The 13,274-nt window shown below is 45.1% G+C and overlaps 1 protein-coding gene across 15 annotated transcripts in view; it reads right to left on the bottom strand.

The window, feature by feature from the left end:
• LOC119967604 (myelin transcription factor 1-like protein) overlaps positions 1-13,274 on the bottom strand; it is a 569,116-nt gene that overhangs the window by 122,992 nt on the left and 432,850 nt on the right. For all 15 annotated transcript variants that reach the window (XM_038800349.1, XM_038800344.1, XM_038800345.1 and 12 more), the window contains one exon: positions 9,165-9,415. In XM_038800349.1, the coding sequence (XP_038656277.1) occupies positions 9,165-9,415 (251 nt within the window). The remainder of the gene's footprint in view (positions 1-9,164; positions 9,416-13,274) is intronic.

The raw sequence follows: 13,274 nt of genomic DNA, 5'->3' as shown, positions 1-13,274 counted from the left end.
ATTATGATTCTTTATGAATGAACAGCTCCATATCCAACTGCCTTAAAAAAAACTTCTGTTGTGTCATGTGGTCTTCACGTTTATTGATTTTATTTTGGAAAATAAAATCAATGTCCACTTTTGTTTTTGCCCCTCTAAATGCTTTTCAAGTCTATCCAAGCCTCCATTCTCTTCTCTTCCACTTTCTTACCCTTTCTTTTCGGTGACCAGTCACATTTATTTCAATCCATCCCAAACCTATCATTGATCTTCTGAACCTACACAGCTCACACTCCTTCAAGCAAATGCATCTTGTGCATTTCTGGGTGTAACTCATTTATTCTCAAGCTGCCATCAGAAAAATAAAATCTATCAATTTATCTTAATCATGGTCTTTCTATTGTGACTCCATTCAAAGTCAACAGATGTAAAGAAATGTGTCTAACGCAAACATCCAACTGCTTTGTTTTGGTAGTTTGTGAGATGTTTACACTGAAGTATAGAACTAACGTCATTATCAGGGGTAGTGACTTGAAGATGTAGCCAAATTCTTCGATCTGAACATCCTGCATGCAAATCTCAGCATTTGGCGCAATAGATTGCAGAATTACCCCTTTAACGACCTTACTGAGTCAAGTAAGGTAAAACATTGCACTGTACCATTCTCTTAATTCAGTGTTGTCTGCACCGCTATTACACTGAAATAACCTCGCACATATATTCTCGAATTACTGTCAAAGCTCGCGGTGAATCCTGAGAAAATATAAGGTGTGATTTATCAGCCTTGTTGCGCCCGACTTGGTGTCTGGACAAGGCCATTGATTTGCAATGCTCAAAACGCCTCGCAAGATTTAATAGATTCTCGTGAGATAATGCAATGTGGATCTCGCCCTCACTGGGTGTGATCCAGATCAGCATTTTAAATGACCTCGGCAGGGCACCGTTTAGTACTGGTTTCCACAAACATGGCCCAGTCGCAATGGCACCTGGAGGGTTTCCCAAGCCATCAGAGACCCTCGGGTGGTCGGGGACTGGGCAGTGGGCACCTTTGAACTCCCCCTGATACCCGGGGTCCTTGGCACTGCCAGCCAGGCATCCTGATAGTGCCACCCACCTGGGTGGCACTGCCAGGGATCAGGCCCAGCACGGGGGGAGGGGGGGCGTACCAGATTTGGGGGGGGGGGAGAGGGGTGTTCCCGGGGCCCTCCTCGAGGTTGGGGTGAAGGGTCGAAACCGGGAAAGGAAGGGCTGAAGATGGACTGAAGGAGAGGGGTGGGGGGAGATCAGGGCAGCCAGATTAAATGGCTGGGCTAACCAGCAGGAAATACTGAGAGCAGGAAATAACTCTTAAGTTCGGCCTCACCGGAGAGAAACTCCCCGAGGTAAATAAATAAACCACAATGTGCCGTTGAATAGCAGGCTGTTTCTCAGTGCAGCAGCCAACGAGAAACATACCGCTAAACGTGCCCACAACCGAACATAGATTTTATTTCCGGTTAAATCACGACTATAAGTAAGAAGTGAGATGAAGTAGCTACTAGTGACAGAGGAGTAGGAACTCATGGTCTTAAGAGTCATTTCATGCTGTATCGCTCTTTGGCCGAGGAGCCCAGAGGTCTGAAACACATCAAAAGAAAGATGATTTCTGCAAGCATGGGAGCAGGTGTTGGGGGACTTGCGACAAACAATAGTTGCAAATGGCAGTTGTGCAGAGGAACCGATTAGCTGTAAACATGTAATCCTCTATGCTAGATGGACAAAGTATTTTATTACACAGAAAGAAGACCAGTCAACCCAAAAGGTGGAGAGTGACTTTTATGCTCCACATGAGCTTCCCCCACTGTACTTCATCTCATCCTGTCAGCATGTTTCTCAACTCCATTCTCCATCATGCACTTATCTAACTTGCTCTTAAATGCATCTGGGGTGGGATTCTCCGGTCCCGCTGCCATGAATGGAAGATTTAACTGTGCGCCAAATTCTCCATCCTCGTCAGCCAGCAGGAATAGCAGGAGAGACTCGCAACAGAGAATCCCAACCCTGATGTTTGTCATTTCAACCACTCCTGCAGCAGCATCTCCCCTGTTCACACCACAATCTGGTTAAAGAAGCTCATCCTAAGTTCCTTATTTGAGTAATTTGTGATTATTTATATTTATGACAATTTTGAACTCTTCCACCAGCGGAAACAACATTTTTACTTCCAACCTAGCAAATGTTTGGAGCGCTTCAATCTTCCAGGAGTGCTCTGATTTTTGTTATAAAGATTTGTAGGTGTACTGTGGAAGCGCAATCTATTTTAGTTCAGAGAAGTTTGCGGTTCACGTAAAAAGAACCATAAACTTTGCTTCACTGATGCCATTGGCGCCGCTCAGTGACCATATTAAAGTGCTCTTGACCTTTAGGACTACAACTCATCTACTCCTAACTTAACTCCAACTCTCTCGAATTGCTGCTCATCGGACAGAAAGTGCACAAGGCTAGGTTGCCTGAGCAGTTGTGCAAATGGTGGAGCACACTGTTGACCTCTCAGAACTACCTCAATCCCAAGAGGTTATTTTGCACACACATCAGCCAGCCATGTCACATACTCCAGCGACTCAGGTAGTAAATGGATAATACACTAGACGAGACATGAGAGCACGCACAACATGCATTGTCATCAACAGGATGCTTGATGGAAGCAAACACTGGACCTTCACACACAGCATGACATTAAAAACTAGTTGTATTGAAGCTGAATCTTTATGAAGGGAATTCTTGAAAGACATTTTAAGTATGTTTCATCAAGTATTCGGAATATAATATTTGTGAGTTGCTTGGAAGGCTTTAGGTATTCTTAAAACACACAACATTCTTACAGAGCCCAACAAGGTAGATGCAGGAAGAATGCTTCACTTGGCTTGGTGTCTAGAACCAGGGGACACAGACTCAGAATAAGAGGTAGGCCATTAGGTCTGAGATGAGGAGGAATTTTTTCACTCGGAGGATAGTGAATCTTTGGAATTCTCCAGCCCAGTGGGTGGTGGAGTCTCAGTCACTGAGTCACAAGTTTAAAGTGATTTGCAAAAGATGGAAATGTGATGTGAGAGAAAGCTTTTTTGCACAGCGAGTAGTTCAGGTCTGGAATTCACTGCTTGGAAGTGCGGCGGAGGTAGGTTCAATTAAGGCATTCAAGATGGCATCAGATGATTATTTGAATAGAAGCAATGTGCGGGGACATAGAGAAAAGGCAGGGGAATGGCACTAAGTCATGATGCTCTTTTGGAGAGCCAGCACAGACACGACGGGCCAAATGGCCTCCTCCTGCAGTGGTTGAATAGCAAAGCAGATTCGAGGGAACAAATAGCTTTCTCCTGTTCTTAATCCCCATGTCCCTACATTTCTACATACTTGTAGAAGGCATAGGAAGCTGTAGTTGTGACGATTAATGTAGTGGGAACATTTTAAATATGCCCACTGCATTAATAGTCATGAATGAGAGCATGTCAAGCAGCTTTGTCAACTGGTATCAGGCTCCCTTTCGAGTCTTCAAGTTGTCTCTTCTCCTCTTGTCCCTCTCTTTGCTGCATTCGAGGTCTTCTTTTTTGATCACTTCCATGATGATGCCCCTTGCCAGGGCACGTTATATGTTTTGCAGCGCAAATGGCTGTGTTGCTCCGTGGGTGCTTGCGCCACATTATACTTGTATTCAGCTATAATAATAATAATAATACTGTCGAAGAACACCATACAGAGAGATAGCATTGCTCCAGCAGATAGCTTGATTATGCAGCAGTCACCTTCGCATTTAGTTTCAATTGTTTAATTAAGCTCATGGCTGCCTTCCAATGAATATTGCTGATGGTTATTAACAAGCTAAATTGTATTTATCCTTTTAAGAATGTAAAGTGGAATCCTTTTAGATTCAGGCAGATAATGGCATGAGCCTGTGCACAAGGTTGGGGGAAGATCATTTTGCAGAGCTTCAGAACATCCCTTGTGAACCTCAGCCTGTGTCTATGACTGTTGTAGGCATTCACACCTTGTGCTGTAAATACAGGTTGAGTGGACAAGTGAGCTGATGTAGAGCACATTTTATGCAGTCTTGCGTCTCTCCAGTGATTCTTGCCTTCTCGCCCCAAGAAACTAAAAGTACGAGAATTTTCTATTATGATGATATTAACGAGTTTTGGAGAAAAATATCAGAAACTCAGCGGTTACCACAAGGTCTCCAAGCTCAAGAAAAAGTAATAGAAACAAACAAAAAGAAAAAATAATGGGCTGTAATTTGTCCTCGCAGTCTCCAAAGAATGGGCTGTTTAACAACAACCCCCAGCTATTGTGGATACCCATTTCACACGGATATGTTGATTAAATGGTATTCCAGTGGGAATACAAAGTAATTGTATAAAGAATGTGGAAAAAACTGAAACCTTATTACCATGTGCAAACTGGTAAACAGGTGGGCACCCTGTCCCGGAGGGAAAACAAAGTTTAAAACAAAATGGGTAGCGAGCTGGCAAAATGGTGTTCCAACCCGGCTTCCACATAGCTTAACTCATGGTCCACCCATTTTATGAGGGAAACCCAACAGAAAATTGAGGAAATAATAATTCCAAAAATACGACAGAACCAACAGTTATTGGATTATATTAAAATTAACTAAATCAGGATTAGAAGATTTTTCAGGCTTGTGACACTGTTGGCAGTTTAGTTTTATGGGAAAGTTCATGGGTTGGATTCTCCGCTGGCAGGACGCTCCATTTTGCAAGCATCCCGGGGGCTTCCCAACAGCATGGGGCTGCCCCACAATGGGAAACCCCATTGACTAGCCGGTGTAATGGAGCATCCCGCCGACATGCAGAACCAGGAATCTGGCGTGGCGGGACGGAGAATCCAGCCCCATAAGTTCATAAAATATAGGAGCAAAATTAGGCTATTTGGTCCATTGAGTCTTCTCCACCATTCCATCATGGCTGATCTCATCCTGCCCTTAACTCTACCATCCTGCCCGGTCTCCATAACCCTTCAACCCAATACCAATTAAAAATTTTTCCTTAAATGTACTCACTGTCCCAGCATCCACCTCACTCTGGGGTAGGAAATTCCACAGATTCATAACCCTTTGGGAGAAGTATTATATCCTCAACTCCGTTTAAAATTTGCTACCTCTTATCCCAAGATTATGACCTCTAATTCTAGAATGCCCGACAAGAAGAAGCACCTGCTGCACGTCTACTTTATCCATATCTGTTATCATCTTGTCTTCCTCAATTTGAAAGTACAGAGTCCTGCTCAGTATCATGTACAAATAACCTTCACCATAAAATCATTCATAAAATGGACAATAGAGGGTTGATGGCTGTTACCTGGGTGGACTTTCAGAAGGTATTTGACAATGTTCCACACAAAAGATTATTAACAAAAATTAGAGCATGTAAATTGGAGTTAGCCTTTTGACTTGGGTTAGAAATCTGTGAGGCACTAAAAGGGAAAGAATGAGGATCAACGGCAGATACTCAAGGTGTGGCAGGTGGTGTTCAACAGTGACCTGTTCTGATGGCTCAACTTTTCACCGTTTTAATTAATGCCATGGAGGAAGGAATAGAGCGGCGCACTTCCAAGTTTACAAATGACACACGTTTAGGATATCGATCGTGTCGATGGGAGAAGAAATTGTGAAGTAACGTGGGCGAATTAGGTGAGTTGGCAGTACATTGGCAGACGGAGTTTAATGTCAGTAGGTGAGACAACATCTACTTTGGATACAAGACAAAAAAATGGGAGTATTTCCAAATGGTGAGAAAATAGTAACTGTTAGAGGAGCAGAGGGATTTGGAAGATGAAATACGCAAATTATTTAAAGCTACAAAACAGATACAAGAAGAAACACATGGAAAAAGGAAAGTCGGCCTTAATCTGAAGCTGACTGAATTAAAAATGAAAGAAAGTTATCCTCTGTTATATACATATCCTTGGGCACAACCTATCTCAAATATTGCATTTACATTTTGGGCATCACACTTCAGGAACGAAGTACTGGCCTTAGAGGTGGTGCAATGCAGATTCACCAGAATGACAACCTGGGCATAGAGGGTTAAATTATGAAGTCAGTTTGCATACATTTGGCCTTTAGACCCTTGCAGAGAGGAGATTGATGGGGTGATCTGATCAGGAAAGTAGATGCAGAGAAAATGTATCCTCTGGTGAGGGAAGCACTAATGAGAAAATGGAATCTTAAAATGAAAGCCAGGTCATTTGGAGGGAAAACTAGGGCGGAATTCTCCGACACCCCGCAGGGTCGGGAAATCGCCCGGGGCCGGTGTAAATCCCGCCCCCGCCGTGGCCGGAATTCTCCGCCACCCGGGAATCGGCGGGAGCGGGAATTACACCCTGCCGATCGGCGTGCCCCCTGCGGCGATTCTCCGGCCCGCGATGGGCCGAAGTCCCGCCGCTGACAGGACTCTCCCGCAGGCAGGAATTGGAGCAACTCTGGTGCCGGCGGGATTGGCGGCGTGAGCGGGCCCCCGGTGTCCTGGGGGGGTGCGGGCCGATCGGACCCCGGGGGGGTGCCCCCACGGTGGCCTGGCCCGCGATCGGGGCCCACCGATCGGCGGGCAGGCCAGTGCCGTGGGGGCAATCTTTTTCTTCCGCCGCCGCCACGGCCTCCACCATGGCGGAGGCGGAAGAGACCCCCCCTACCGTGCATGCACCGGTGGTGATGTCAGGGGCCGCTGACGCACCGGCGCATGCGTGAACCGGCGAAGGCCTTTCGGCCAGCCCCGACACCGGGCAGCGGGCGTCAAAGGCCGTTGGCGCCGGTTTTGGCGCCAGTCGGAGTGGCGGAAACCATTCCGGCGTGGGCCTAGCCCCTAAAGGTGCAGAGAATTCCGCACCTTTGGGGCTGCCCGACATCAGAGTGGCTGGCGCCACTCCGCTATGCCGGGAACCCCCGCCCTGCCGGGTAGGGGAGAATCCCAGCCCAGGAGTCACTTTTTCACACAAAGGATAAAATAAATCTGGGATCATTTACCCCCAAAAGCAGTGGATGCTGGGCCAATTGAAGCTTTCATGGCTGAGATTGTTAGATTTTTATTACATAATGTTATCAAGGTTAGAGAGCTAAGGTAGGCAAGTGGATGAACCATGATCTAAGTGAATAGCAGAACAGGCTCAAGGGGCTGAATAGTTTATTCCAGTTCTTATGTTTGATGTGCTTTTTATTTCAGCTTATTTTTTCTCATAATCAACTATGCCTCGATCTTCAATTTTAATGGCCCCGAAAGAGAGGCATGAAACACATTTCTTTGGATAATGGAATCTGAAGAAATGAAAGAGGAAAGCTTATGTAAAGTAATTAACTGCAGGAATGCTACTGAAGGATCATTTCAAAATAGGGTTTCAGATAGATTGGTTCGTACAGTACAGGCTGCCCAATTTCTCATGGAACTGACTGAATAAAATTCTTTCTCTGCTGCTTTGATAAGTGTCCAGTGAAAAATTACTTAATTCAGTCCCAACACAGTGCCTAATGGGTGTGAGTCCATTGCACAAATTAGCTGTCAGGGAGGTCTTAAAAATGTTTCGGGTAAGAAAGGGAAAAGAAATCACACTCGTGTAATAGGAGTTCTTGAGGTGGTGATGGTGGTGGGGGGAGTACTTGGAGAGTGTTAAAGCATCTCAAAGAGCTTAATGCTGGCTCTGATCACAGAAATAGAAAAGTATTATCCTGTCCATAGCTAGAACCACATTAATTATATTGTCTAAATACAAGTCTGCCAGTTGCATTAGGAGTGAATCTCTGCTTACGAGGACACGCAAGAGCTTTATTTCATGTTATGTAAATTTTAAAGGTGCTAAGAATGCTAAGGTTTTATAAAGTACCCAAAAGTATTGAACTTCTTTTAAACTGAACATGACACCAGTAGGATGGGATTTTCTGGTCCCATCGTGGCGGGACCTAACTATGGGAGTTACAGGGGCCTAGCTAATAGTCCATTGAATTCCGTGGGACAGGACGGTCCTGGTGGTGGGCGGGGCCAGAAAATCCCACCCTCAATGTGGTGTCAAGCCGATTGGGGCAGGAGACAGCGGGCGGAATTCTCCGCAAGGCCCGACACCGTCGTGAAACCCGGAGAGGTTCACGCCGGCATCGGAGGCCGCTCCTCGCCCCCTATTCTCCCCCCCGGGGGGGCTAGGAGGGGGCCGTGCCATAAATCTCGGCCCCGGGGCCTTGTCGCTGGCGTCAAGGCCCGGCGCACCAAGAATGACGCAGCCGGCACGCCTAATAACGTCAGCCGCGTATGCGCAGGTTGGCCGGCGCGGTTGCCGTCTTCCCCTCCGCTGCCCCACAAGACGTGGCGGCTTGATCTTGCGGGGCGGCGGAGGGGAAAGAGTGCGTCCCTTTGAGACGCCGACCCGACGATCGGTGGGCACCGATCGCGGGCCAGTCCCCACCCGAGCACGGTCGTGGTGCTCACTCCCCTCTCCACCCCCCTCAAGCCACAAACCAGCTTTTGGCGCCATGTTCACGCCGGCAGCGACCAGGTGTGGTTGCCGCCGGCGTGAACCGGTCGGGTATGGCAGGCCGCTCGGCCCATCCGGGTCGGAGAATCGCGGGCCGCTATGAAAAACGGCGACCCGTGATTCTCCGAGCGGCGTGTCGGAAAACACGACACGCCATTTTGGGGGAGGGGGGGGGGAGAGAATCGCGGGGGGTGCCAGAGCGGCCCTCCCGCGATTCCTCCACCCGGCGTGGGAGTGGAGAATCGCGCCCCGCATGTTGAAGTCAGGACATCACTCTGTTCTACTGCAGTGCAAAAATGGTGTTCCAGTTGCGCCCTTAGATTCCCAATACTAATATCCCTCTTCCTGATAAACATAAAAATAGATATCCTAAATTGGGATTATATGATAAAGGACAAACAAAAACTGTTTTATCTATTCTTAACCACAAGAAATAATTGTTGAAATCCCTGTTAAGGCTCCAGATTAACAGATCACAGGATCAGTTGCAATATTCACACTGCGCCAGGCTGCTTGCCCTTCTCTCTAATGGATCAACTGCATTATATATTGATCAGTTCTATTTGGGATTTCTTTGTGCTGAGGCCTGTATATATGCCTACACATATTTGCATGGATGGTGGGGCCATAAACTGGCAATTATCCTAGGAAAGGGGCTTGAAAGGGATGTCACTTACCCTAGCACACAGATCCTGAGGCTTGGTCGAGAGGTTCTGTGGCATCTCTCGGCACCTGGTGGACAAATTCAGAATAGCCGTGGCTGCCATATGTGCTGCCTCCATGTCATGCGTGTAGTCGAAGCTGCTCTTGCTCGAGGTGCTGCTGGCACTGCTGCCTCCACCACAGCTGATACTGCTGCTGCTACTGCTGGGAGCATAGCTACTCGTCGTGCTGCTGGCAGAACTGGAGTTCTTGCAAAATCGCTTTGCTGTAACAACAAGCAATAAAGATCAAGTGTCAGTGGGGGACCATTTGGGAGATAGTGACCATTGTATCATAAGGTTTAGGAGGATGGTAGAAAAGGACAATGGGCAATCCAGAGTAAGAATAATTAACGGGGGAGAGCCAACTTCAAGGGGGCAAGAACCGAGCTGGGCCAGATGAAGATGAAAATGTGTGCATATGACAGGGATTGGGTAGAAAATACAATTGAGAAACAAGCTGAATATATAAGATTCAGAGGAGGGGCGAAGAAGCAAATAAGAGAAGCAAAGAGGGATTATTAGGAAAGACTGGCAGTCAACATAAAGGTGAATCCCAAAGTCGTCTATAGGCGCAACAATAATGGAAGGGTGGTAAAAAGAGTAGTACTGATTAGGGAACTAAAAGGGAGCAGAGGCATGGCTGAGAAGTTAAATGAATACTTTGCATCTGTCCTGACCAAGGAAGCAGAGGCTGCCAAAACTATGGTGACAGAGGAGGAAACTCTGTCACTAGAAGGATTCAAAATTAATAAGAAGCAGTTTAGGATGAACTGTTAGTACTTAAAGTTAACAAGGTGCTGGGAGCGGATGAGATGCATTCAAGGATAATGAAGGGGCACTGATCATAATCTTTCAGTTTTTCTTCAGCATATTCAGGAGAGGCGCCAGAGGAATGGAAAATTGTAGCATTACGCTCTTCTTCAAAAAAGGTTGTCAGGACAAGTTCAGCAATTACAGACCAGTCAGTTTAACTTTGGTAGTGGGGATGCTGCTAGAAACAATTATTCTGGGTCAAATTAATAGTCAAATGTTTGTTGCTTAGGAAGAGTTTTTTATTAAGCAAAAATCGTATTTCACTAACTGGCTGGATTTTTCTGAAAGGTTGATGAAGGCAATGCTGTTGATGAGGTGTGCATAGACTTCCAAAAGGCATTTGATACAGTTCTGCACAACAGACATGTGAGGAAACAACAGTTCTTGGAATAACATTGACTAAGTAATAGGAAAAAGTGAGTTAAGATTAATGGATATTTTTCAAGCTGGAGGAAGATTTGTTCCGCAAAAGTTGGTATTGGGCCCTTGCTTTTTCTTATATATATTAATGATCTAGATCTTGGTGGGCAAGAGTCAATTTCAAAGTGTGCGGATGATATAAAATCATTGTAAACTGTGAGGACAGTGTAGAACTTCCAAAGGACACAGACAAGTTGGTGAAATGGGCAGATAGATGGCAGATGAAGTTCAATGCAGAGAAGTGGGAGGCGATTAATCTTGGAAGGATTAATATGGAGAGACAATATAAAATAAGGGGTGCAACTCTAAAGGGTGTGCAGTAGAAGAGTGCACATGTGCACAGATCATTGAAGGTGGCAGGACAGGTGGAGAGAACAATTAATAAAGCAAATAGTATCCTTAGTTTTATTAATAGGGACATAGAGCACAAGAGCAAGGAGTTTATGCTGAACTTGTTTAGGACACTCTTTAGACCCCAGCTGGAGTATTGTGTACAATTCTGGGTGCCTCACTTTAGGAAGGATGTGAACGCATTGGAGAGAGTGCTGAAGAGATGAACAAAATGGTTTCAGGGATGAGAAACTGCAGTTATGAAGATAGACTGGAGAAGTTGGAACTGTTCTCCTTGGATCAGAAAACGCTGAGAGCAGATTTGACACAAGTGTTTAAAATCATGAGCCGACAGGACAGAGTAGATCAGGGGAAAACTATGCCCAATCGGAAAAGGACTGAGAACGAGGGGCAGAGTTTTAAAGTAATTTGCAAAAGGAGCAAAAGCAATATGAGAAAAATCTATCCACACAGCGAGTGGTTCGGGTCCAGAATGCACTGCCTGGAAGTGCGGTGGTTCAATCAAGCACTAAAGAGGGAATTAGATCATTACTGAAATAGAAACAATGTGCAGGGAAAAGGCAGGGGCATGGCATTGAATCATAATGCTCTTTCGGAGAGCTGGTGCAGACACGATGGGCTGAATAGCCTCCTTATGTACCATGACAATTCTGTGAAAGGGAACACATGACCACCAATCACTGCATTAACCAAATACCAACAACTAGAATTTGTGTGGTTTCTTTTTAACATAAAGGCCCTGAAATTGCATTAAGGGATGCTGATGCATGAACACTTAACATGTTCATTGAAAAGAAACCACTCTGCAGTACCTTACTGAGGACTTTAACTCACTTATTTTAAACAAGCAAAGACATTTTATAGTCTGGTGGAGATAAAGATTTCAGACAAATCTATTATGTGTTCTCCGTTAATATTTTGAGGCAGTACAGCATGGTGTATTGCATTGAAGACATAAAATGTTACAACCTTATGGCAAATTCTCTGACAGGTGATATATTTTAATATATAATGGAGCTACCATTATTTTCCCCTGTGCATTAGTTTTAGTAATTTCATCAACATGCTTGCAAAGTACATGATCACTAATTAATTCAGAATAATGCACAGAGGGAAATAGAGAAGGCTGCATCGCAGATTTGCTTTCTGCACCGTACTAATGAACAAACCAAAATTATAGATAAGAAAATAGAATGGATTCTGTTATGCCCATTTATTGAGCATAAAATGGAGGCAAAACGCATCAATCTCCCAATGCTATCTCCCCTACCCAAGTGCTCCTGAAATAGGTTTGTGCCACACTGGGATGAGTGACATTCCAGGAGGCTAACCAAAAACAGGATTTGCTAATTAACAACCTTGAATGCCTGTTTTAGGACTTCTCTCGGATATCTGATGGACTGAGGATGACCTCCTCAGGGATTGAGAGTTTTCAATGGCCCAACCAGCAATTCTTAATGGGACAGCTGGAAGACATAACCAAAATAGAGTAATCTTTTCTACTTACCTTTATGTTGAGCAGAAGGGGAATCAGAGTGTTCCTCCTGGGTGCACAGCAGTCACTAGCAAACTGGCCACTGGAGGCTTAGAATAGCTAACACCGCCTCACCAGAACATGCCTCAGTGCTGCTGCCAACTGAAATTTGTCCTCTTCAAACCAATAAACTGTCCCTGGATGTCCAGCTGGCATATGCAGTTCACTAGAATTATCTGATGAGGCCTGAGGTTCAATCTCGGTCATGCCTCTGGCCTCTGCTGTGCCCAATCAGCCACTAACCATTCTCGACTCAAAAAAACAATCCACAACAAATTTCTAGCCCAAAGGACCAATTAGTTGCTCTACAGAATACAAAACTGTAAGTAATTTAGTCCACGTTGTGTTAGTTTACAGCTTGTCTTCTTGAAAAACAAATATTGTTTTCATTACCCGTTCCAAAGTCCATTACCTAGCTATTGATTCCACTCCTCTCCCTGGCAACAGCCTGAGATTATGCCAGTCTGTTTGCAACCTTGGTAGCACATTTGACCCTGAGAAGAGTTTCTGCCCTGATCGGGATCTCGTGCATGAATCGCAAAATGTTAGTATGCAGGTGCAGCAAGTAATTAGCAAAGCTAATAAAATGTTATCATTTAACGTGAGGGGAATTGAATACAAAAGTGGGAAGGTTGTGCTTCAGTTATACAGGGCATGGGTGAGACCTTGTCTGGAGTGCTGTGTATAGTATTGGTCTCCTTATTTAAGGAAAGATGTAAATGCATTGGAGGTATTTTACAGAAGGTTTGTGATATTAGTACTTGGAATGGGCAGGTTGAACAAAGATAAAATAAAGGTTAGTGGGCAAATGCTACTTCTTTCAGTGCTCTAAACATTACCCAGACTAAGTGCAGTGTCTTTGAAAATATGTAATGCCGATTGTGTGTGTGTGGATAGAGGACTAGAACCAAAAGGTCATGCCTGATAATACATTAACTATCCAAGGAAAGGGTCAGGCACTATTT

Source organism: Scyliorhinus canicula, chromosome 6 (assembly GCF_902713615.1).
Source record: "Scyliorhinus canicula chromosome 6, sScyCan1.1, whole genome shotgun sequence".
Lineage (NCBI taxonomy): Eukaryota > Metazoa > Chordata > Chondrichthyes > Carcharhiniformes > Scyliorhinidae > Scyliorhinus > Scyliorhinus canicula.
The sequence above is the reverse complement of the archived record's forward strand: the minus strand, read 5'-3'. Positions and strand labels throughout refer to the sequence as shown.